At 52.5% G+C, this 23,143-nt stretch overlaps 7 protein-coding genes across 7 annotated transcripts; 3 read left to right on the top strand and 4 right to left on the bottom strand.

Annotated features, from left to right (window-relative positions):
- Positions 1 to 19: 19 nt before the first annotated feature.
- Positions 20 to 1,650, bottom strand: AUEXF2481DRAFT_64272 (uncharacterized protein; the record flags this gene model as incomplete). The annotated part of the gene is made up of 2 exons (XM_013489578.1): positions 20 to 1,547; positions 1,598 to 1,650. The coding sequence occupies 2 exons, from the start codon at positions 1,648 to 1,650 to the stop codon at positions 20 to 22; spliced, it is 1,581 nt and encodes a 526-aa protein (XP_013345032.1).
- Positions 1,651 to 2,547: 897 nt separating this feature from the next.
- On the top strand, positions 2,548 to 3,554 carry AUEXF2481DRAFT_64255 (uncharacterized protein; the record flags this gene model as incomplete). The annotated part of the gene is made up of 2 exons (XM_013489575.1): positions 2,548 to 3,044; positions 3,107 to 3,554. The coding sequence occupies 2 exons, from the start codon at positions 2,548 to 2,550 to the stop codon at positions 3,552 to 3,554; spliced, it is 945 nt and encodes a 314-aa protein (XP_013345029.1).
- Positions 3,555 to 3,911: 357 nt separating this feature from the next.
- On the bottom strand, positions 3,912 to 7,999 carry AUEXF2481DRAFT_4080 (uncharacterized protein; the record flags this gene model as incomplete). The annotated part of the gene is made up of 3 exons (XM_013489384.1): positions 3,912 to 6,632; positions 6,731 to 7,008; positions 7,063 to 7,999. 3 exons carry the CDS (start codon positions 7,997 to 7,999, stop codon positions 3,912 to 3,914), a joined length of 3,936 nt encoding a protein of 1,311 aa, XP_013344838.1.
- Positions 8,000 to 9,371: 1,372 nt separating this feature from the next.
- Positions 9,372 to 10,731, top strand: AUEXF2481DRAFT_647868 (uncharacterized protein). The gene is made up of 4 exons (XM_013489711.1): positions 9,372 to 9,639; positions 9,695 to 10,018; positions 10,068 to 10,577; positions 10,630 to 10,731. Exons 1-4 carry the CDS (start codon positions 9,471 to 9,473, stop codon positions 10,638 to 10,640), a joined length of 1,014 nt encoding a protein of 337 aa, XP_013345165.1. The 5' UTR covers positions 9,372 to 9,470; the 3' UTR covers positions 10,641 to 10,731.
- Positions 10,732 to 15,556: 4,825 nt separating this feature from the next.
- On the top strand, positions 15,557 to 18,776 carry AUEXF2481DRAFT_4078 (uncharacterized protein; the record flags this gene model as incomplete). Its single annotated transcript, XM_013489383.1, has 3 exons — positions 15,557 to 15,562; positions 15,622 to 18,581; positions 18,638 to 18,776. The coding sequence occupies 3 exons, from the start codon at positions 15,557 to 15,559 to the stop codon at positions 18,774 to 18,776; spliced, it is 3,105 nt and encodes a 1,034-aa protein (XP_013344837.1).
- A 1,745-nt stretch (positions 18,777 to 20,521) lies between these two features.
- On the bottom strand, positions 20,522 to 21,377 carry AUEXF2481DRAFT_38869 (uncharacterized protein). Its single transcript, XM_013489536.1, has 2 exons — positions 21,202 to 21,377; positions 20,522 to 21,134 (listed from the first exon to the last, which is right to left on the bottom strand). Exons 1-2 carry the CDS (start codon positions 21,315 to 21,317, stop codon positions 20,951 to 20,953), a joined length of 300 nt encoding a protein of 99 aa, XP_013344990.1. The 5' UTR covers positions 21,318 to 21,377; the 3' UTR covers positions 20,522 to 20,950.
- Positions 21,378 to 21,765: 388 nt separating this feature from the next.
- AUEXF2481DRAFT_107244 (uncharacterized protein) lies at positions 21,766 to 22,973 on the bottom strand. Its single transcript, XM_013489710.1, has 3 exons — positions 22,821 to 22,973; positions 22,224 to 22,756; positions 21,766 to 22,166 (listed from the first exon to the last, which is right to left on the bottom strand). The coding sequence occupies exons 1-3, from the start codon at positions 22,851 to 22,853 to the stop codon at positions 22,121 to 22,123; spliced, it is 612 nt and encodes a 203-aa protein (XP_013345164.1). The 5' UTR covers positions 22,854 to 22,973; the 3' UTR covers positions 21,766 to 22,120.
- Between the last annotated feature and the right edge of the window lie 170 nt (positions 22,974 to 23,143).

Raw genomic sequence — 23,143 nt, 5'->3', positions numbered from 1 at the left:
CTTGGAAACGAGAAGCCAACTAAACGACGATACCACGCCTATACCAGCCGCCAGGACCCCGCCATGCATAAAGCCACAAGAGGCATGCTACCCAAACACTAACTGCCATGGCCCAAAATGTCGGGGCGTAACATGCGCGACCGAAACACAACTCACTACTTGCCTCGACATTGTCGTTGGCCGCGTATTGGTAGACGGCACTGTAAAGCAAGCCCCAGAGCGTCGCACCCAACGCTGGCACAGTCGCGACACATGCCCAGTTTGTGCCAAAATTCTCAACGCCCCAAACGACCGAAGTGATGATGGGAGTCAGACTGAAAACAGCACCGTATCCAGCACCAACTGCAGCGCTGACCCACCAGAAGCGTTCGCCATGATCTTGAATGACACCCGAGGCAAGAACGGCCTGGCCGATAGACATGATGAGAGAAAAGATGAGCAAGAAGGTAATGCGAGAAATCTCCAGTCGTTTCGGAGGTTCTGCAGCATCCATACCAGGCAACGTGGCCATGGAAGACATGAGCGAATTCGGACCTCTGCGGTGCTGGTGAGGTGCGGATGTAGGAGCAAACAAATCCGACAGAGTACCTGTCAGTATACGAGCAATAGTAGAGGTGATGGCGACGATAGACACGTGAGTAGCAGCGCTTGTAGGAATCTCCTCGTCGGGCATAGTCGGTGGGTAGAGGGTACCAATGACGGTTCCGAGGTTGTTGATAAAGGCTTCACCAGGACCGGTGACCAGGAAGAAGCCACCAGCGAGCAGCCACATGGACCTGTCAGAGAGGAAGCGACTAGTCTCCTCGTTGAGCAGCCACGTCTTCTTGCGAGCTTCCTCCTCTTTCCGTTGACGCTCCTCCTCGTCGTCCTCTTCCTCGACAGCGCCGTAAGATTCGTGGTGATGCTGGTGCTGGCCCCTTCTGAAAAAGGCGCTGTCTTCAAGCAGACCACTTTGTTCCAACTCTTCAATTGCTTGGTCAATCATCTCATCCTCGTCAATGATCCTCAGCAAGAAGAAGCCGACGGCGCCGGCTGCAAATAGGGTGCATCCGAGGAAGATGAAGAAGCGGAAGACGTCGATGTCTCCCGGAGTGCCGTCGGGCTTCTTCTCATACAGCAGGCGACTGCCAACCTGGCTCTCCCACATGCCGCTCAAACCAAAAGCGGCGATCGGCAGAGCCAGGGCAAGACCCTTGTGTTTCCCTCTTCCAAAGTTCTTTGCGCAGGTGGTGACGGCACTCAGATACATGCAGCTGGTAGCCATGCCGACCCAGACGAAGGAGAAGACCATGACGGCGAACGGCCAGTCGGGGTTGCGATAGGTGAAGGCTGCCAGGACATAGCCGAAGCCAGCAAAACAGCCTGACAGGAGGGAGGGGATGCCGGGACCGTAGCGATCGCAGAGGAAGCCGAAGATGGGAACGGGTAGGTACATGGCCAATTCGGCTGTGATGGAGATGGTGTTGACGCGCAACTGCGTGTAGTGCAGACGTTTTTGGAACAAGGGGGCGTATACCGAGAAGCAGGTGATGGATCCGGCGACCAGGCTACACGCATGCATCAGTCACGCTCCTCTTGACAAAGCCTTCCTACATACCAGTTGATGATGGCCCAGGCAAAGGTGAGATAACGAGACAATTGCACCTGCATCTTCTGTCTGTCGCGCTTCTGGATGCCCTCGGCAACCTGTTCGAAGAAGCTGCCGGCATAACTGTGTTCGGCGCTGGGTCTGCCTGATGATTCGGCCTCGTCATCGGTGCGCAGTAGCGGTCGTCCAGGGTGGTAGTCGAGTTTGTCGATGACGGCCCCTCCTCCACCATTTCCACTGCCTTGGCTAACCATGTCGTGTATATAGGACTGTCGGTGTGAGGGTCAGGGAGGGGGATGCCATGGCGAATGACTGTGCCTCAAGCCTGGTGACTAGGTACTGACTCGTGGGCCATTCCGTCATTTCCGCTCTCGAGATCCGCCCATGTCGACATTGCCAGGTCCACCACCCTGACCCTATCTTCAAGGAGCCATCTCATCAGCCCACACCGACTATACAGTGTCACAGTCCTTGGATCATGACTGGTCTCGTACAGATGATATTCTCTGGACTGTAGTGACTGACACTATGCATACCATACAGTCCAGCACTATCACCATGACCAAGCTCAGGCAAAGACCCGTAAGGTGGTAGAGACACGTGTTGGCGATGCAAGCCGTGACGATGAATCTGCGGTCCAAGGGTCGAATCGTTAGCAGCAGAGCATGTTCGCCCAAGTCGGCCATGGCAAGGTGGATATCACTGTGGCTGGGCTACTTATGATATCAAATCCATGTCGAAGATCCTATCGCTCGAAAACATAGAGAACGGCGCGACGCTCAAGTTGAAAGCAACCTCGGCATCAGAGCTCCTTTGCATCCACCTCGGTGGCCAGCTATTTTGCGGGGTTGATCCATCCTCAATCAACTTGGACCAACATCTGCACTTGAACAGAGTTTCCTCTTCTATAGCAATCGCATCTCTAGCTACCGAATACAATTACTGAATCCACCATCATAATGACTGCCGCTCCTAAGAAGACCCTCTCCCTCACACCACCACCGACACCCCAGACCATCGGTGGTGGCTCGTCCTTCCCTGGCATCCCGACGATTGCATCTCCACCCAGCTCGCCGCGTCTCAAGGACAAAGTCTGCATCATCACTGGTTGCAACAGTGCTCTAGGTATTGGCAGAGCATCGGCCTACGAGTTCGCAAGTGCAGGCGCAAAGGCACTGATCCTATCCGACTTTGACACATCAAACCTGGACAACTGGAAGCAAGATATCGAGAAGCTCTACTCGGGCACCGAAGTTATCGTGAAGAAGGTTGATGCAGGAGACGAGGAGCATGTCAAGGCTGTTGTGAAGTTGGCCTTGGACAAGTGGGGAAGACTCGATGTTTTCTTTGCGAATGCTGGTATAAATGGTACCATGGAGAGGGTCTACGAGGTGGGAAAGAAGCAAGGAAAGTCAGAGGAAGAGTTCATGAGGACTATGAAAGTGAACGCTTTGAGGTCAGTCGCCGTGTCTCCCTGGAGTATTCACATTTTGAACCTGGTATACTGACCGCCATCAGTGTCTTCCTGGCAACAAAACATGCTGCCAATGCCATGATGCAGAACAAACCCAACCCGAGCGGGTCTATCATCAACACAGCCTCCGTAGCTGGCTTACGCTCCAATGCTGGCCCCACAGACTATTCCGCCTCCAAGGCCGCTGTCATCAGTATAACCCAAACCTCGGCCTACCAACTCGCCGGCACGAGTATTCGTTGCAACGCCATCTGCCCAGGCATCATTGAAACTGGTATGACAGCAGAAATGTACAAAGCAGCAAGGGCAAGAGGAAGTGTAGGCAAGATCGGTCAGCTAAACCCTTTGATGAGAGGTGCGGTAGCCGACGAAGTTGCGAGAGTAGCCTTGTTTTTGGCAACAAACGAGAGCAGTTATGTCAATGGACAAGCCTGGGCTGTTGATGGAGGCCTCAGTGCAGGTCTGCCATTTGTACCGGGAAAGCTAGCATAGTGTGAGTAAAGCCTAGCATGATGGAATTGATTTACAGATTCGAACAAATGCGAGGGGATTTTCTGAGGAATATAATGTGAATAGTTGAAGAACAACTACAAACCATAAACGAACGCCATGCTAAAACGAGTAGAAAATCAAGAGATACCCGACCAATGATAGCAGGGAGAGAGAAGCGCCGTCCTGTAAACATACCTGGCAGATCTCTCGTCTTTCCCTTGCGACAAGGCAAGTAAGAGCTCCGTCAAATGGCCTTGGAGGTCTGTCTATACAGCTTATTGCCACCCGCAAACGAACAAGTCCCGGTCAATGGTACCATGTAAAAATTCATCAAGCAACCAACCAGGTATTGTTCAATCACACACTGACATCACCTGGATCCTCTTCAACCAATGCATCGTTCCATGCCCAGCTGCTCTCAGCATCCAAGCCAGCACCTCCGCCAATTCCTGCACCGCCGTTTGATTGAGTGGCCATACCTTCGCCTTCTCCTCTCTCGACAAACCCTCCCTTCTCAGCGCTCAACTCTTCGTAGATGCGTTGGAAGTACAGGCGTAACGAGCGCAGACCACGCAGATATCCTCTGTCTACACCATTACGGTCGGTTGGCGGACAGCGCGCTGCATCTAGAGTCTCGGTGTCTTCAGCTGTTACGCAGTTGGCAAAGTCCACAATCTTGAGCAGAATCTGGTTCTTATGGCTGGATGAGCTTGAGCCATTTTCGCCATCATTTTGTGAAGGTGGAGGCTGGCGGGGTTTGCCGTTCTCATCTACGTCACCGCGATCATAAATCATGAGCAGCGAGCTTGCATACAAGCGGTATCCAGGCAGTTTACGTATGATGCGCTCGAGCTGAGTGATCTTTTCAAGGACGAAAGGGATGTGCTTGAGTGCTCTGCCATGACTGATGCCATCGAAGAAGAAACGAGTGAGCGCAGCTTGAAACTCGCTACCGGCTTTAAGATCTCGACCAAAGTACTTGTCTTCGAAGATGTTCGATTGAGTCTTGACGTTCCAGACCTGCATGCCACAGACGCGCACACCGAGCTCGCGAGACGTGGTCGTCTTGCACTTGCGACGTTGAGACTTTTGCTTTTTGTCGTCAGCGAAAACACCATACTGGCGAGTTCCCATCTTGAGGTCGAGCACACAAGGATGTACCATGCCAGCTGTGAGATCTTCGAGCAAGATGAAATGAGCGATTCGACCAGGATCTTCCGTGCCTTGATCAGGATTACGCGGTATTTCACCCAAGTCGATGGGATTGCCGAGTATGGGAGCATTCAATGCCGGATTTTCCTTGTGGTCTGGCGCACTCTCAAGGACCTCGGGTACAGCAGAAACCTGGTTTTCATTGGTCTTGATGGGAGATCCTTCAAGGTCATCCATTGCGAAGACATCCTCACCGTCGCCACGATATCCTTCATCCTCGTGATACTCAAGGTCTCCGCAGGAAGCGTCGATATCGGCTTTCTTCCTACGAAGACCACTTCCAGAGTGACGACGTCTTGGCGTCTTGTAGGCTTGCAGTAGGTGATTGTCTGCCTCTGCATTCTCCATACTTCTGCTTTCGCAGGTCGGAGGCTGCTCTTTGCGAGGGCTGATCATATAGTTATCAAGAGATTGCACACTGTTGTGTGGTGAATTGAGATCACGACGATTCTTAATCGCCAATCTACGGGTGGCATCGGCAGGTGATGGAGGTGTCTGAATGGCAGAAACATCGGTACTGTTGCGACGCTCTTGCAAACTTATAGCTTGCGTGGGGTTCGCGGAGCCAGCGTCTGGTAGTGAGGGCATTGACTCACGCTGCTGAACCTTTCTAAGATTCCTGCTATGGTGGTTTCTGCTTTTCCGGTCGTGACGATGAATGACGGGGGGAGTAAAGACGTCGCGGAAGACTTGCAACTTCAAATCTTGATTGACACTTGTAGCTCCCCAACTGGCCTGTTGACGTAGGAGTGGGCGCTCGTGGTGGGTGAAGTTTGTCTCGGGAGAGTACGAGGGTCGGCGATCACTCATCATCTCGCTGATAGAATGGGGACGAGTTTGTCGACTTGGTTGGACGTGAGCTGGGATGGCGGTGGCAGGTCTTGGTGGTAAGTTGCGCAAGAAGTAGTCCGGTAGAATGTGACGATTATTGATGAGACTGACTTCTGGCACAGCATTTGACTGTGATTGTGAGTGGCTCACAATGCGAGGTGTATCTTCCTTCTTTGCATCGGAAAGGACTGAACCCTTCTTGGGAGACTGTAAATCCTGAGGCTGCATATCAGGCGACTTTGACTTGTCGAGGTTGTCCTTCTTCTTCTTGTTCGGCTTTTTGTATGTGACGTTAAGAACCCCGATATATCTGGGGAGAAAATCAAGTAGATCCGGATGATACTGCTCAACAGTCTCATAGAATTCGTTCTCTTTACTGTTTAGTTGCTTGCATACAGCTTGGCGGGAGAAACTGTAAACAGTGCTGTGGCCTCCAACTTGGTGATTGTATGGTTTCAACTCGACCGCACCAAGCGGAGGAGGTTGCGATTGGGCTTCAGGTGCTTGACGTTTTGTTGACGGGCGATCATGCAAGACACTTTTGTTAGTTGGGGTTGGTGTCGGAGTGGTCTCTTCTTCCTCCTCCTGGTCGTGGGAGTAGACTGAAGACTCAGTATCATCATCGGACTCTGAAACTTGAGGGGCAGGGGTCACATTGGGATGACGATTGTCGGAACGTGGGATTTCACCATGCAAAACTTGACTCTCGTCTTCTGAAAGTAACGCAATCTCAACGTTACTCTGTGGGACATCGGCACTGGCCTCGAAAGAAGGCTTCACAGGAAGATGCACATGACGGTCAGCCGCCGGCGGCGAGACCACAACCTCCTTGTCCTCGTCTTGGACAGCAGGAGTGGTCAAGGGCAACGCTGGAGTGGTACGGGTAGCCTTGCCACGGTGGGGGATATATTGAGCAGAAGAAATCTGTTCCTGATCTGACTCTTCATCCTCCACCTCCTTTGCGACTTCCTGTTGAAGAAGTTGTGCCTGTCGTGTCAAGAGCGAGGTGTGGACGGGTTCCTCACGCGGGAGTTCCTGCAAGAGTCAGCATTGGAAAATGCTCAGGACAAATCCCTTGTCCGGCTGTACTGTAATGAGGCCGGGCGATATGTGGAAGGAATGACTGAACCAACCTTTTCAAACGACTCTTCGGCTAGGGCTTTGTCAGGTGGAATCTTGTTGCTTGAAGGGCCCAGGATAATGTGGTGGTTCTTTATCTCTTCAAGCAAGCTTGGTGGAATTTGATGAGCAATGCGACCTTCAGCGTTGTCTGTGGTCAATGGTTTCTGCTCGGCTTCTGCTTCAAAAGTGCTGGGAGTGGGTATAGGAGGGCTGGCGCCATCGGGGCCTTCGATTTGGCGTTTGAGCTCGACGGGTTCGTTGTCGTTGAGGATTACAGATGGAGGTAAATCTGGAGCAAGATCAGCTGCAAGATCTGCGGCACATATAAATAGCGCAAACGCACCAGCTACATGTCGATCGTGATGTTCGTAAATGGCAGGTAGGTTTTGTTGGTCGTTACTTTGCGCTTCATCCTTGTGCTTTCCCTTGTCTTTCTTCTCTCGCTTCTTGTCGTGTTCGGAGTCTTGGTCCTTGAAGAGGCCGAGGTAGTGACTGGTTTTTCTGCTACGAACGTTGATGCTCTGCTCGATCTTGGGCATCTTCGCGTCGATTTTGCGATCAACGTCATTATCTTCCGAATTGAGGTTCCTGCCCTGCGATTCGGCGATAGATTTTCCAGCCATGCGGCCTTGTCCTTGACGCCAGGCCCTGTAAGACGAGCGTTTCGCGCTGGATTGGATGTCTTCGGCGGGTGTGACTTTGGGAGAATTGGGTTTGGTGGAGCTGACGGGCGTGACGGGTCGTTCAAGAGTAGACAAAAGCTGGGGGTCGTAAAGGGAGTGTCGATTGGACTTTGCCGTGAGCGGATACGGAAGACGGTTCAGGTCGGTGTGCGGAAGCGTGTGGAAGAACATGGACAGGTCGGTCATGCTCGTCCGCATGGGTGAGAGCGAGGAGGCCGGCATTGGTTCGTGGTTGGCGAGCGAGCTCTGATCGCAATCAAAGCTCTGTTCAGGAACCTGTGCCGTGTCGTCGTCGTGTTGGCGCAACGGGTCGTTTGCACCAAGGTCTTGCTTCTGCGAGCTGAGATTGGATTGATGGCGTTGTAAAGCCTGAGATATCAGACCGCTCCTTTCATGGAGCGGGTCCTTGCGAGGTTGTAGGGGCGAAGTTACGGGCGTGTCGCCTTGATAGCTCGTGGCAAAGATGCTGTCGCGCTCTGACAGCGGGACGGTGGTGGAATACAAGACATCCTGGTGGGAAGCGGTGTTGGTGCGCGTAAGGGCAGGATCGGCTGGGCTGGTCTTTGAACGCGCCAGGTTTGTACGAGTCGTCTGCATGAGGAGGCCCAAGACATTGGTCGGACGGCTGCCGCGGTGCCGTTGGAGCAATCAGTAGAGGTATCCGGGTCGAAGGGAGCGCTGCACGTCGAAGAAGACAAGGTGTGTACAAGTGGGCGACGATGATAGGTTGCGTTGCAAAAATGCAAAAACGTGGGCTGGCGGTTTGGCTGGCCGAAGCCTTCAAGAAGCCTCACCACACACGTCAGTCGCGATCACCCTCCACGATCCACCATGCTTCTTTCCTTGCTGAATCTCTCCGATCCTGGCAACCCCTCTGCCTGTGTGCCCCTGACCATCACTGCATCTACACGACTATGCGCAAATCATTGGCTGTTGTCTATTCTGTATCCTGCTACTTCTACTGCTGCAGGCCAATGCCTCCTTCTTGTTTACTGTACTTGGAGGACATGCCTATCTGACGCGGCCCTGTTTCCCCAACAAAGTAGGGAAGAGCCGATGGCCCGATGCCTGTCGCAGTCCAAGTGCGACTGGCGATGGGGGCACATCTGACGTGTCTTATCATTGCTCGCTCAGCAATCTCCCCTATCTTGATTTGCGAAATGTCGTCCCGCCCAAGGCTGAAACACAGAGGCTTGTCATTGCACCAGCACAAAAAGCGCTGTCCTTTCACAAGGTGTCGCGTGGAATCCGCTGCTTCTTGATAAACAAAGTAGAGCGCGCCTGACAGCCAATCGATACGGCCGTCAGCTTGTCCCCTCTGGCCGGCCCCTACGGCTTTGGATCAGCAGATAGTGCAGTAATCGATCTTCACGACTTTTCATGTCTTTCATCGACTCGACGGATAATGGATTAGACGTGTACTCGGTACCCCGCTGGTCTGTAGACGGCGCGGCGCAAGTGCAGGCACATGAACCATCAACCAGGATGTAAGCAACTGGGTGTCGAGACGGGAGCGCTAAGCTTGGGCTGCATGGGAAGAGGCTAAGAGGATATGGGCAGTGGACATGGTAAAGCGACGTGTATACGTTGGAATGGGCGGAGGCTGGCACATGGGTGGTGGTTCCGAAAGTCAAAGTAACCTCCGCCCAACGTGCCGCAAGATAGTGCCCTTGGCGTGCCGTCCAGGCACCGTTTGGGTGTGAATCAATATTTGCAACACATGCATTGTCCTTGACCACGCTGCCTCTGATTCTACGTTGCCTGCACACATTGTTGTTCTCTCGGCTCATCGCATTCCAGGGCAGGAGACAATGTCTGAGTGAGGGCTCGGGTCAGTGATCGACAGCAGCTTGCGGAATTGAGTTGGCCTTGCGCATCCTAACGCAGCAACGCTTCTAACCCGTTTGAAAGTCGGGGGAGCATCCAAGAGCACGCCAAACTCCAAACTCGCCCTCTACACGCACTTTCTCGTGACCTTTGCACGACGTGAATCTCACACGCCTCCCTCTCCGCCTGGCCACCAGTGCCACAGGTGCCCACCTTTGCTACCCTCTGGCACCCATCAACCATGGACTCGAAGTCCACGCCGCCGACGTCGCCCATGAGCGGCCACCCGCACCGCCCCTCGATCGCAAACGTTCTGCGCACACCGAGGAGCTCTAGTCGCCTGAGTCTTGGAGGTCGTCTAGGAAGCAGTCGTGCCTCGGACGAAGACTCCAAGACGGCCGTCAAAGTTGGTGAGCGGCACTCGACCCCCTGAGTGCTCAACTTGCGACTGACCACAACACACAGCTGTCCGCGTCCGCCCTCCCCTCCAACCCTCCGACCCGGGCTACGATCTCATCCCCCAGAGGTTCCGCGCCTCCACTTGCGACGTCTCTTCTGCCACCAATCTCGCCATCCAATCGACCCAGGGAAAGAAGTTGTTCGTCTTTGACCGTGTCTTCGGTGAGGAGACAAACCAGCAAGGAATCTGGGATTATGTTAGTGACAGCGTCAATTCCTTCATCCAGGGCTACAATGTCTCCATCCTGGCCTATGGTCAATCCGGCGCCGGAAAATCGTACACTATGGGCACTGATGGTGCCGGTGACGCTTTCGACCCCGTCCACGCTGGTGAGTCGCATTGCTCAATTATGTACAGTGATCTGACCTGACCTTGCAGGTATCGTTCCTCGCGCCGCAATCGCCCTTTTCGAGAAACTCAACGACTCTCCAATGCCCTTGGCTCCCATGACCCCAAGCAAGTCAGGCATTCGCTCCCCCGCCCGCTACTCTGTCTCGGCAGTCTCGGCTCTTTCGAACATGCACCGACAATCAAGCAGCGACAAATCATGGACACTCACAGCCACCTACGCCGAAATCTATAACGAGCAGCTTCGCGACTTGCTCATTCCCAGCAGTGTACCCGAGGCCGATCGTCCGCAGGTCTCGATTCGCGAAGATACAAAGGGCCGGATCCTTCTTACAGGTCTGACCCAAAAGCCCATCCATTCGACCGAAGATCTTCTGGAAGCTTTGAGCTTTGGCTCGGATATTCGCCAGACTGACTCGACCGCCATCAACGCAAAATCCTCGCGCTCCCACGCCATTCTCAGTCTGAACCTCATTCTGAAAAGGGGCCCGGCCGTCAACAGGCGTGCCTCTGTTCAGGTTGACAATTCGACTGCACAGGGTGCTGTTGTCACAACCGAAAGCAAGCTGCACTTTGTTGACCTTGCTGGCAGCGAACGTTTAAAGAATACAGGTGCTCAGGGCGATAGAGCGAAAGAGGGTATATCAATCAATGCCGGTCTCGCTAGCCTGGGGAAGGTCATCTCGCAGCTGTCCACTGCAAAGCAGGGCGGATACATATCCTATCGCGATTCTCGATTGACTCGCATTCTGCAGGACTCTCTTGGTGGAAATGCCATCACCTACATGGTTGCGTGTATCAATCCCGCAGAGTTCCATCTCAGCGAGACGCTCAACACTGTTACATACGCTCAGCGTGCCCGTGCAATCCAAAGCAGGCCCGAAATCCAACAAACCACCGAAGAGGCCGACAAGGCTTCCATTATTGCGCGTCTACAAGCCGAAGTCGCCTTCCTTCGTGAGCAACTCAACAAGAACAGCGAGAAGGGAGAGCAACGCATCTTGGCGGCTGGCGACCACAAGGAACGTCGTGAGAGCGAGCTCCAAGACCAGCTTATGGACATGCAAGAAAGTTACAACGCACTCAGCGGGCGCCACGCGAAACTCATTTCTGAAATCTCGAAAGCCAAGGAAGACAGCAGCGAGGACACGCCCACTCTCAGGAATGCTGTGGGAGAATCAGCAATGGAGAGGCTGAAACGCTCAAACTCATTTGCCGAAGCTGTTGAGCAGGTTGTCATGGAGTACGAAAAGACCATTCAATCACTCGAGTCGTCTTTGTCAAACACACGTTCTACACTCTCCGCTAGCGAGAGCTCCCTCATGGAACGTGAAGCCAGGTTGGCCTACATGGAGTCACAAGCCCACCAAATGCAAGTAAGACTGCAGAAAGCGAGCGAGCGTGAAGCCAACAATGATGCCTACTTGCGCGATCTGGAGACGCAGATAGAAGGCGCAACTACCAGTGAAGAGAAGAGCTCTACCTTGGTTGCCGGTCTACGCAAAGAGTTGAGTAGAGTGAAAGATACTGAAAACAATTCCGAGCAGTACATTGCAACGATTGAAGAGAAGCTGGCGGAAGCGGAACAGGATCGTGATATCATGCAACGCGAGCTGGACCGACTTGAAAATGTCATCGAGCGTCAAAGAAGCATCGGCAGATTGGATAACCTTCTTGCAGAGCTCGACAACATTCGCCATAGTGAACACAATGGACGTCCCCAGCAGCTTAACGGTCACGCAGCGGAGCATACTCCATTCGTCAGTGCGTCGGACACCACTTCCAGGACAACCCCAAACGATGATCGGGATTTGAAGCATTTCAGAGACCAGGAACAGCCCACACTCTCTATGAATGGACAAACGCCATCTACACTTGACGAGAGCCATGATGTGGAGACGCTGCGCAAAAAGGACGAGCAACAAGCTGCTCAGTCCAAATTCATGGCTGACAAGCTTGAGACCATGACACAAGAACTCTTCGACCTTCGGAGTGAACATGAAACGACCATCAACGATTACGACAATCTTCAACGCAAGTACGAGACTGCACTGCAGGCACTTGCCAAGATGCAGGAGACGCACGAAGAGGACGACAGACCAGAGTCAAGAGATTCGGACAGGCCAGAGTCTTTTTTAGAGGGCGCGGGGGTGAATGGCATGGCGGAGGTTGGACAACTGGCCGCATCCTCGCGTTCATTGGAAGCGGAGTTGTCATCGCAGTCGTCGTCGCGACACTCGTACACTACAACGAACGAGGAGTCGGACGACACAAGTGGAGCTCAAAACAGGCCCACGAGAGATATTGAGAGCGATGATGCAAGTACTATCGTCGACGAGGACGAGCCGCCTTCTCGTTCCGAGGAACGGGCACTCGCCCAAGAAATGGAAATGTTGAGGCAGCTACACGTTCAAAGAGAGACAAGCCTGAAGGAGATCTCGGACAACTGTCTCAGACTCTCTGAAGAGCACAAAAATGCTTTGAGCCAAGTCGAGGATCTCAAGCGTGAAGTTCAGCGAGCGCAGTTGGCCACCAACAGGCAATCGTCTCCCTCTCTAGTCAAGCCCATCATTCGTCGCAAGCCTAGTCAAGATCTCATGGCGAACACCACAATCAACAACGATCGAGCAATGCGTTCGTTCGCGTCACTGCGCAATATTGCATTGGACAATTTCGAGTCCAACATTGACGTTCGCCAGAACTTTGAGATCCATCTCAATACCATCATGGGTGATCTACACGACCGGACCGAGAAGATGCAGGCACTCGATGCAGAGGTTACAGCTGCTCGGAGAGACCTTGATGCCAAAACAGCAATAATAACAGGCTTGACGCGAGAGCGAGCAAGTGTCTCGTCTGCCAATACTGTTGACTTTACCGTTGTTGGTCATATGCGTGACCAACTAACAAAAAGTGAACAACAGGTCAACTCTCTTCGTGAAGCTCACGACTCTCGGGAGAAGGAGCTTCAGACTCAGATCAATGAGTTAAGGTCCCAATTGCAGCAGTACAGTGAAAGAGATGTAGTCGCGGGCGGAGAGAGATCTCAAGATGACGGCGATGATCACGTTGCTCACCTTCAGAAACAACTGTCTAAATGGGAGACAAAACACGCTCACTTGACGAATTCGACAAGAGAGTCAGAGACCAAGTTACTTGCTGCTATCGCAACACTCGAAGGCTCCCTTTCAGAAGCACACAAATCGGTTGCTAGTCGTGATGCTGAGTACGACGCCGCGATTGCTAATCTTGATCAGGAGCGTGCCCAGCACCAAGCGCTTGTCGGTTCTTTGCAGAAGCAGATTGGTGAATACCAAACAGCTAGCCATGAGCACAACCAAAAGCTTTCTCTACTTGAGTCGTCCTATGCAAGCATTCGGCAGCAGGTTGACGAAGATAGCAAGGGTCGGGAACTCACTGAAAAGGAGCTACAGACTCATCGTAATCTGGTCTCTAACCTGGAAAGTCAGATCGAAGGTCACAAGTCGGCGATCGAGATCCACGAGCGAAATCTGGGAACGCTCAAAGCATCGCACGAGGAGGAGCTCAACAGCATGAAGACTGCGATGCAAGCAGCTGAGCACGCTTTCCAAGTGAGACACGCGGCGTTAGAGATACAACACAAATCAGTCCAGCAAGACCTTAAACGCTCGCAGGTTGATCTGGAAGAATTGCTCGCTGAAGCGTCCGCTATTCTTGGCCATGAGACCGATGTTGGAAGATTCCACTCTCACCTGACCGACTTTGTTGGACAAAACAAGGGTATTAGCACTGGCGATGCAAGCGACCAAGAGCTTCAGACGACTCTGAGCAAGGTCGCTGGACTTGAGAACGAAGTTGCGCGGCTGAAGACAAACAATCAGGAGCTTCTGAGTAACATGGAGCGTGCGGTGGATAGTGAGCGTAAGAGTGCTGCTCTTGTGCAAGAGTTGGAAGATCAGCTCAATTCGACGTACGACTTGCACCAAGACACTAGCAACAGGCTGTCCGCCATACAAACTGAGCGACACGCGCAGCTCGAGGAGGCAACCAGTGCAAAGAACGAGATGAAGAAAGAGCTCGAGGACGCTAGACTTAAGGTCTCTTTGCTCGAATCTCAACTCGCCGAGTTGCAACGCCGTTCAATGGCATCGACTTCGCGTGACTCGTTGAACTATGCCCGCGAGTCACTATCGCCAGAAGCTGCGGCATTCGCACTCGCTCGCTCGAGTTCACAGAACTCGCTAATGAACCGTCCTAAGTCCAACGGCACAGTCGCGACAAACGCAACTTCAGGCCTGCCCTCTCCCCCNCCAGCCATACCTCTGCCACCCATTCCTACTCCGGGTCTCAGTGGAATGAGTCCGTTCATGACTCAGAGCGGTGTACCGATGGGCTTGGGTATCGACCCTCGTACATCGAGCCCTGCACCTACTACTGTCTTTACAGCCTCTTCGCCGCCCAGCACGCCCCATCACAGCTCTTTCCCTCAACCGCCATCAAGCGCACCTTCGACTATGCAGCCAGATCCCGGCTACGCACAAGTGATTGAGGAGCAAGAGTCTCGAATTCGTACCATCGAGAAACATTTGTTTGCGGAGAAGCAGCTTACTGCTACACTCGAGGAAGCGCTCGTTGACCTCGAGACGTCTCAGAACAAGACAAGACAAGACCTTGAATCATGGAGGAAGAAGTGCTCAAACTTGGAAGATGAACTCGTTGGACTGCGCAAGGAACGCACCAATTCCAGAGCAAGCATGCAACAAGTCGAGGAAGAGAGGGAGATGAGACATCGTGCAGAGCGCGCAAGACAGGCGCTTGAGGAACGAATGAGAGAATTGAACGCAGGGCAGAAGAAGAAGAAAGGGGTGCTGAACTGTTTCTAAGCCGTTTGACAGGGACGACGAGGGAGGAGCGGTGTTTCTTTTTAAGCTATTCTGTTTTTGCCGCCTTATTGGCACTATACCCCGGAGCTTTTCTGCTACCAAACTATGCCAAAGATCTGTTTATACACCATCGTCTGCTTCCGTGCCAACATGACGAACATTTTCTTGGCTGACCACACGGGTAGTATTCCAACGTGGCTCGTGATCAGTCAAGAAGTGAAGCGGACATGTGTGCAGACATCTACACAAGGCCTGGTGGCAGGTAGTAGGTAGTCATGGGTGTATGCTTACATGATAGTCTTGGTAAGTGTTATGGAAATGATGGAGCTTCGATGGAGTTCGATGGCAAACGAGTTGGGAAGGTTGATCGGATGGCGGGGCATCATTCATTGCATGTGACGTGAGACTTGGCACGCAGGCAAGTGTGGACAAGGACAAGGAGCAGGAACAAGCACAAACTCTCGCCTTTACAAACGCGCCTGCGCATCACACACTCCGTCCTCTACATCACACTTTGTCGCGATCAACTGTCCTTTCTCCATCTGTGCGCCCCCATCGAACGATAGTTCCGCCTTCAAGATTTCTTCGTCCACGGTCAAACTGGGTAAAAGGCGCCTGTCCGGCGAGGCCGAGGCCAATCCGTCCAAGAAAGCTATGACTGTAAGAAGGGAGCGGGACCTGGTTGCTACACGAGAGCGCATGTGCTGACACGGCAGTAGGACACCAAGATGGATGTCGACAGCCCCGCTGCTGCTATCGAGCAGCTGAAGGAGGCGAACGGAGAGATCGATGAATCGCTATACAGCAGACAGCTCTACGTGCTGGGCCACGAGGCCATGAAGCGCATGGGCTCATCCAACATTCTGGTTGTTGGTCTGCGCGGTCTGGGTGTCGAAGTGGCAAAGAACATTGCTCTTGCCGGTGTCAAGAGCTTGACACTATACGACCCCAAGCCCGCTCAGATCCAGGACCTGTCGTCACAGTTCTTCCTCCACCCCGAAGACGTCGGCAAGCCGCGTGCTCAAGTTACCGTTCCTCGTGTCTCGGAACTCAACCCCTACACTCCCGTAAACCTCCTCAAATCGACCTCCATCACCGACGACCTTAGCCAACTCCGGGACTTCCAATGCGTTGTCCTCACCGACACCCCGCTCAAGGACCAGCTCCTCATCTCAGACTACTGCCACCAAAATGGCATCTACCTTGTCATCGCCGACACTTTCGGTCTTTTTGGTACCATCTTCGCCGACTTCGGCAAGAACTTCACCGTCGGCGACTACAACGGAGAGAACCCCGTCAGCGGCATCGTTGCCAACATCGACTCTGAAGGCATCGTTTCCGCTCTGGATGAGACAAGACATGGTCTCGAAGACGGCGACTTTGTTACCTTCTCAGAGGTCCAAGGTATGGATGCTCTCAACGACTCTGCCCCTCGCAAGATTACCGTCAAGGGTCCCTACACCTTCTCTATCGGCGACGTCTCTGGTCTTGGTGACTACAAGCGTGGAGGTCTCTATACCCAAGTCAAGATGCCCAAGTTCCTGGACTTTGAGCCTCTGAGCCAACAACTAAAGAAGCCCGAGCTCATGATGTCTGACTTCGCCAAATTCGACCGCCCCGCCCAGCTCCACGTTGGTTTCCAGGCCCTTCACGCTTTCAACGATAAGCATGGCCACTTCCCCAAGCCCCACAACGAGCAGGATGCTGCTGAGCTTCTCAAGCTTGCGCAAGAGTTGGCTGGTTCGGGCGAGGAGAAGGTGGAGTTGGATGAGAAGGTTCTTCGTGAGTTGTCATACCAGGCACAGGGTGATCTCAGTCCCATGGCCGCTTTCTTCGGTGGTCTTGCCGCTCAAGAGGTCCTCAAGTCTGTCTCTGGAAAGTTTCACCCCATAGTCCAGTGGCTCTACTTCGATGCTCTAGAAGCTGTTCCCACATCAGTCCAGCGTTCGGAGGAACTCTGCAAGCCTACTGGTACCCGTTACGATGGTCAGATCGCCGTCTTCGGTAAGGAGTTCCAGGAGAAGCTCGCCAACAACAAGCAATTCCTGGTTGGTGCAGGAGCCATTGGCTGTGAGATGCTGAAGAACTGGGCCATGGTTGGTCTTGCAACTGGTCCTCAGGGTAAGATTACTGTTACGGATATGGACCAGATCGAGCGCAGCAACTTGAACAGACAGTTCCTCTTCAGAACAAAGGACGTTGGTCAGCTCAAGAGTGAATCTGCCACCCGTGCTGTCGAAGCCATGAACCCCGATCTCAAGGGCAAGATTGAATCTATGAAGGACCGTGTTGGTCAGGATACTGAGCACCTCTTCAACGAGGACTTCTGGAACAGCCTTGATGGTGTGACCAATGCCCTCGACAACGTCGATGCCCGTACCTATGTTGATCGCAGATGTGTCTTCTTCCAAAAGCCCCTGCTGGACAGTGGCACCCTGGGCACCAAGGGCAATACCCAGGTTGTTCTTCCCAGAATTACCGAGTCATACTCCAGTTCGCAAGATCCTCCTGAGCAATCCTTCCCCATGTGTACTCTGCGCAGTTTCCCTAATCGCATTGAGCACACTATCGCTTGGGCCAAGGATCTCTTCCACACTTACTTCGCCGGACCAGCCGAGATCGTCAACGCATACATCACCCAACCCGACTACCTTGGTGCCGCACTCAAGCAGTCCGGCAATGAGAAGCAGACTCTCGAGACTTTGAAGGAATTCTTGGTCACTGACAAGCCTGAATCCTACGAGGACTGCCTCAAATGGGCCAGATCTCAGTTTGAGAAGCAGTACAACAACGCTATCCAGCAGCTTCTGTACAACTTTCCCAAAGACTCCAAGACTTCTAGTGGTCAGCCATTCTGGTCTGGTCCCAAGCGTGCACCAGAGCCTTTGACCTACGACCCCAACAACGACACTCACTTCACCTTCATTCTTGCCGCCGCTAACCTCCACGCCTTCAACTACGGCATTCCTCAGAAGGGACGCAAGGACAAGAGCGAAGTCGACGAGCTTGTCAACAACATCATCATCGAGGACTTCAAGCCTGATCCCGGTGTCAAGATCCAGGCCAGTGAGAACGAGCCTGACCCGAACGGTCCAGCCGCGTCCATGGATGACAACGATGAGCTTGACAATATCGCCAAATCATTGCCCTCGCCTAAGACTTTGGGCAACTTCAAGCTGATTCCTGTTGAGTTCGAGAAGGATGATGACTCTAACTTCCACATCGACTTCATCACCGCTGCCAGCAATCTGCGCGCTGACAACTACAGCATCGTCAACGCCGATCGTCTGAAGACCAAGTTCATTGCAGGCAAGATCATTCCTGCCATCGCGACCACTACTGCTTTGGTCACTGGTCTTGTTGTACTTGAGTTGTTCAAGATCATTGATGGCAAGGACGACATTGAGCAGTACAAGAACGGCTTCATCAACTTGGCCTTGCCCTTCTTCGGTTTCTCCGAGCCCATCGCTTCGCCAAAGGGCAAGTACCAGGGCAAGAATGGCGAGGTCGTCATTGACAAGCTCTGGGACCGCTTCGACACCGAGGACGTTACCTTGGAGCAGTTCCTCAAAGACTTCTCTGACAAGGGTCTGGAAATCACCATGATCAGTTCCGGTGTCAGTCTGCTGTACGCCAGCTTCTACCCTGCGGCCAAGAACAAGGACAGGCTGCCCCTGAAGTAAGTCATTGTATCTCATTCCTATCTTGCACGATCCCTACTAACATCTTGAACAGGTTGAGCGAACTCGTCGAGACGATTAGCAAGAAGCCCATTCCAGAGCACCAGAAGAACGTCATCTTCGAGATCACTGCTGAGGATACTACGGAGGATGACGTTGAAATTCCCTATGTCAGATTGGTGCTTAGAAAGTAGTGCTTTCTAGGTCAGGGCTCTAAGAGAACTCATGATGAAGCATTTGTCGTGGTGGTATAGAATCTTCGGACTTTGACTCCGATGCGGGGAAATCCCGGGCAACCACGGCGGATCTTAGATAGCTCCCTGTAGCAAATATAGCAATGACGACTGACGTCCCAATGATACATCAAGTAAATCACTTCTAATTTCCTGCAGCCGATGTGTGATGAGATGGTTGTTTTGCTGTCTGTCTACAAACAAAACGATTCCGCTTTTGGGACATCACGTGTCGCGGCTGATATTGGATGCAAGCGCCGAAACATCTGACATCATCCTAACTTGACTGCGCACAAGACAAGTCCTCCAAATTAGCAGAATTGTCTGTTTCTCTGCGATCCACCGGCGTAGCCTGAGGCAAGAGGCGCTGTAGGAGCTACTTAGTGAAGTCCGACACTCTGTACACCGGTTCTCTTGCATTGTGCGCAAAATGCTAGCCTGAGCAGCATGACTTCTAGGACCAATTCTCGACCATCGACAGGGGAGGCTCTTGGATAACCATTCGACGTACAGATCAAGACACTTGGATCGCAACATGCACAGCTTTGTGGCGTTCGCTATGTCGATCTCTCTCGGGTATCCTGGCAACAAGCACGTGTTACTCGCAGAACCTCTACCGGACAATGTCCGAGAGCGAGAGGTCCGGACAGAAGAGGTTAGCTCGGGGTCAGGTCATGTGAGCGTCGAGCGCTGGAACATCCCGTCGAGATGTCCTGCACTGTTGATGCCGTACATATCGACAGCGACACGCAGACACTGTCAATCAGTCTCTATGAGCTTTCTTATGGCTACCGTGCACTTTACTCATCGCCCGCACAAGCTACCCTCCAGAGGCTGCATACCAATGCATTGCTCGAGCGCCTATCATTCATGACAACACCACACCAAACGGCTCTAATGACCCTCTTGATCAGTGCTTAGTAAGTATACTGAGCTTATGTCAGTCGTGGGGGCCCACGAGCCGAGTGTCTGCTGATGTTGGCAAAGCACGCTCCCTGAGAATCTATCGGTATGGTACGGCTCTGGCATCTTGCTCCATGCACCCACAACTATCGATTCTATACACCATCAAGTGTGTTTATGTCGCGTCGCCGGGATCTTTCTGCGACTGCGATCTTGGACCATTACGCTGTTCTCTGTATCCTTGATGGCTCTGCAAGACTCAAAGAACGCTTGCCCCGAATAGTCCCTGACCCAGGTTACAGGCTTACATCTCTAGTATCTGGCTTGATCGTGAGTACATAGTGTCGACCTGTGTTACTCTCCACGGATAAGTCCACAGCTGGGATCATCTCTGTACTGGCACGAGATGCGAGCTGCGAGCTGGCAGTACAGAGATGAATTTCCACAAAGGTCCAACTGGCATACTCGACACGCTTGAGCCTGAACGTGCTACCAGTGGTCGAGGAGCTTCTGTGCTGTCCAATCTTACCTGTTCACGTACTCAATTTCGTCCGATTTGGACGCAGGGTCGTTGATTCACAGAATCCTTTGACGTACAATCACATATGTAATCCCGGGATGATAGGGCAACAGATATGCTTCAGCTGCAAGTACGCCTTTGGACCGCCTCAAAGGCACATGCATGTATTGGTTGAGCCGTGCAGTACAATCGAGCAGTATGAGAGCAGACGATGGTGCTCTGAGAATCTGTTGTCCTATCGAGCGGGTGAGGCATGTGAGAGCATCTACGAAGAAATGGATCGGACACTTAGATAACTTGCGACGACTGTCCTTGCAATAACTCGTTCCACGTAGAAGTTGGCTAAGCATCCACAAACTCAGTCCACCGATGTTTTTGGTCGGATCTGGAAGCATTGCACCATTCTTGTACTTGACCTACCGTAAGTGTTGCTTCGAATGCCATGGTATGTAAGATTTACAACACAAGGTACCTCATCCGCGACAAGGCTACTATGAGATTCACACTCTATTGGACGCTCAAGATTCGCGATGTGGTGGTGGAGGATATATTTAGTTGAATAGGATGGGTAATGCAAAGGACTCGAATCTTGCACATTCCCAGGAGACTCCGCGGTCGACGTCAGATCAGCACTCTCGTTTAGCCGATGCCAAAGTCTTCCTTAGATCATTCCATACTGCGGCTTTGCATCCTGGTAAGCCGCTCAGGACTCCTAATTGACATGACCGCTAGTAGCAGGGGGAGGCATGGTGCCATAGCCACGACCGCCAGTCTGGACATTGTCCGAATACACACCAGGAGCACGAGTGTTATCAAAGACGCCTACGTTGCCCTGTTCCTGTCTGTTGTAATAGACGTATTCGACGTAGAAGGCGTGGATGTGACCAGGGAAGAAGCTGCGAATTCCATCAGAACGAATACTCATATGACTGTTACTTTGTGCCCCTCAAGCGCGTCACGTACCCAAGAACAGTAAGACAGATGTTGATGAGGAGGTCTGCGCCACAGCCCGCGATCATGAAGACGCCGACAGGGGGCAGGAAGATGGTGATGATGATGAGGAGGATCTGCGAAATCATGTTGACTGATATGCTTGGGGTTTCGTATACTTGATAGAGAGACGCGAGCGTTGAATAGTTGGATAGGCATCAGCAAACACAACGCGCGTCATCGCAAACATATCGCGGCGGTTAATCTTCGGTCGGACGAAGATGGTCTTATTGGTCTACCAACAATTAGAACGAGATCGCAAGTACGGGGCTGCAATCTTGGGTCCTAACCGCATGAAGTCTCGGACTATGATTTGTTCATCAACCAGATCAGTCGACTAGCCACTTACGTAGAGCTTCACGGACTACATGTCCCGAGGGACAATGACACTGTTGGGTTCCACGGTCACCTCACGGCATGAAGTGCAAGATCGCTGTCCATATCAGACAATACTTTTACGACAGAATCGAGGCAAAATCAGCCGTCAGCATCATAAAACAGATTTACGGAAGTCTCATGCACTTGAGTGCTGGTTTGGAGTAGGCTCATCGCTTTCGATACGAAGGTGGCGGTGTTTCAAGTGTAAACCAGGGTCGCTCCACCAGCAAGATTACATGGACAGGAACGGACCCATGAGACTCAGATTTAAGATCGCACACAGAGCCTCCTTCTCTGTTATGCGAGGTCCGATATGGTGGCTTGATCATCGCTAGCATGAAGACCCGACAATATGTAACCTTCCCAAGTTGTAACTCGAACGTGGACTCGATGCAGATGATACGAATTTCAAATGATATCGTGATTGAAGATATTGGATCCATGTACTCGACAGGCTCTACCCAAACGCCGTATTACTTTTCCCATCCGTCTTGTTGTTCGTGAAAGTCTATGGTTACTTGGCCTGCTCAGCGGCTAGGCGATCGTGCTCGTCAATGTCCCTGTGTAAAGTGGTTAGCGATAGGGCGTGGAGATGCAAAGAGATGACAAAGACGTACGAAGCTTCCCAAGGATAGCAGATCCAAACATCAGGAAGAGTGACGGCAGCGACGTAGTGATCGGGCTTGACCATCTCCTCGGGGAGAGAACCTCTCTTGGTCTTGTCCTTGTTGTGCAGAACGAAGATGGAGAAGGTCGTCTTCTCGGTGGTGCGACCGAGCTTCTCGGTTGCAATGTCGACATCCTTTTGCAGCTCGCGTACGGCGTACTCGAGAGTGGTGCGTGTGTCATCGACCTCGTCGACGATGAGAATGTTCTTGCCGATCAGGTTGGCCATCTCGAGGGCGGACAGATCCAACCATTGTGTGCGGGTGACCTTTGTGCCGGGGACCTCCTCGGGGGTGTCGGTGCCTAGTGTCTCGTACAAGGAAAGACCGATGGCCTGGATGGGAATGTTGGGGCTGCCGGGTCTCTTGAGGAAAGAACGAAGGATACGAGCAGGAACGTAGCCACCACCACCGATGGCGATGATGAGATTGGGCTTGCAGTCGCTCAGGATGCGCTCAGCCGAGTTCTGGCAGAGCTTGTGTACCTGTCAACCCGTCAGTCGAGTCTCTCTACCATACGATTCAGCGCGATTCAGGGCTTCTGCATACATCATTGTACGTGACATAGACTTTTTGAACCATCTTGACGGTAGAGCGTGCGTATGTGATTAGGATATAAGGGAATAAATGATTATGCGACCACAACCAAAGTACGAAGATGCGTCGTTCACTCGAACAATAATTTTTATTTTTTCCGCGCCCATGTCCTTTACTGCCCGCTGCCGAGGCCAGACCCGCCAGCGGCCAGCCCTCTCGAAGCTCAGGCTTTTGGTCGGGCGGCCCCGAACGCAAAACGCTGAATGACTCGGTCCTACTTTTTTTATCATCTTTATACTGATTGGGCACTATTAACTTGCGCAGCACGAAGGGAG

Source organism: Aureobasidium subglaciale (assembly GCF_000721755.1).
Source record: "Aureobasidium subglaciale EXF-2481 unplaced genomic scaffold scaffold_7, whole genome shotgun sequence".
Taxonomy (NCBI): Eukaryota; Fungi; Ascomycota; class Dothideomycetes; order Dothideales; family Saccotheciaceae; genus Aureobasidium; species Aureobasidium subglaciale.
This window is presented reverse-complemented; position numbering and strand designations above follow the sequence as displayed.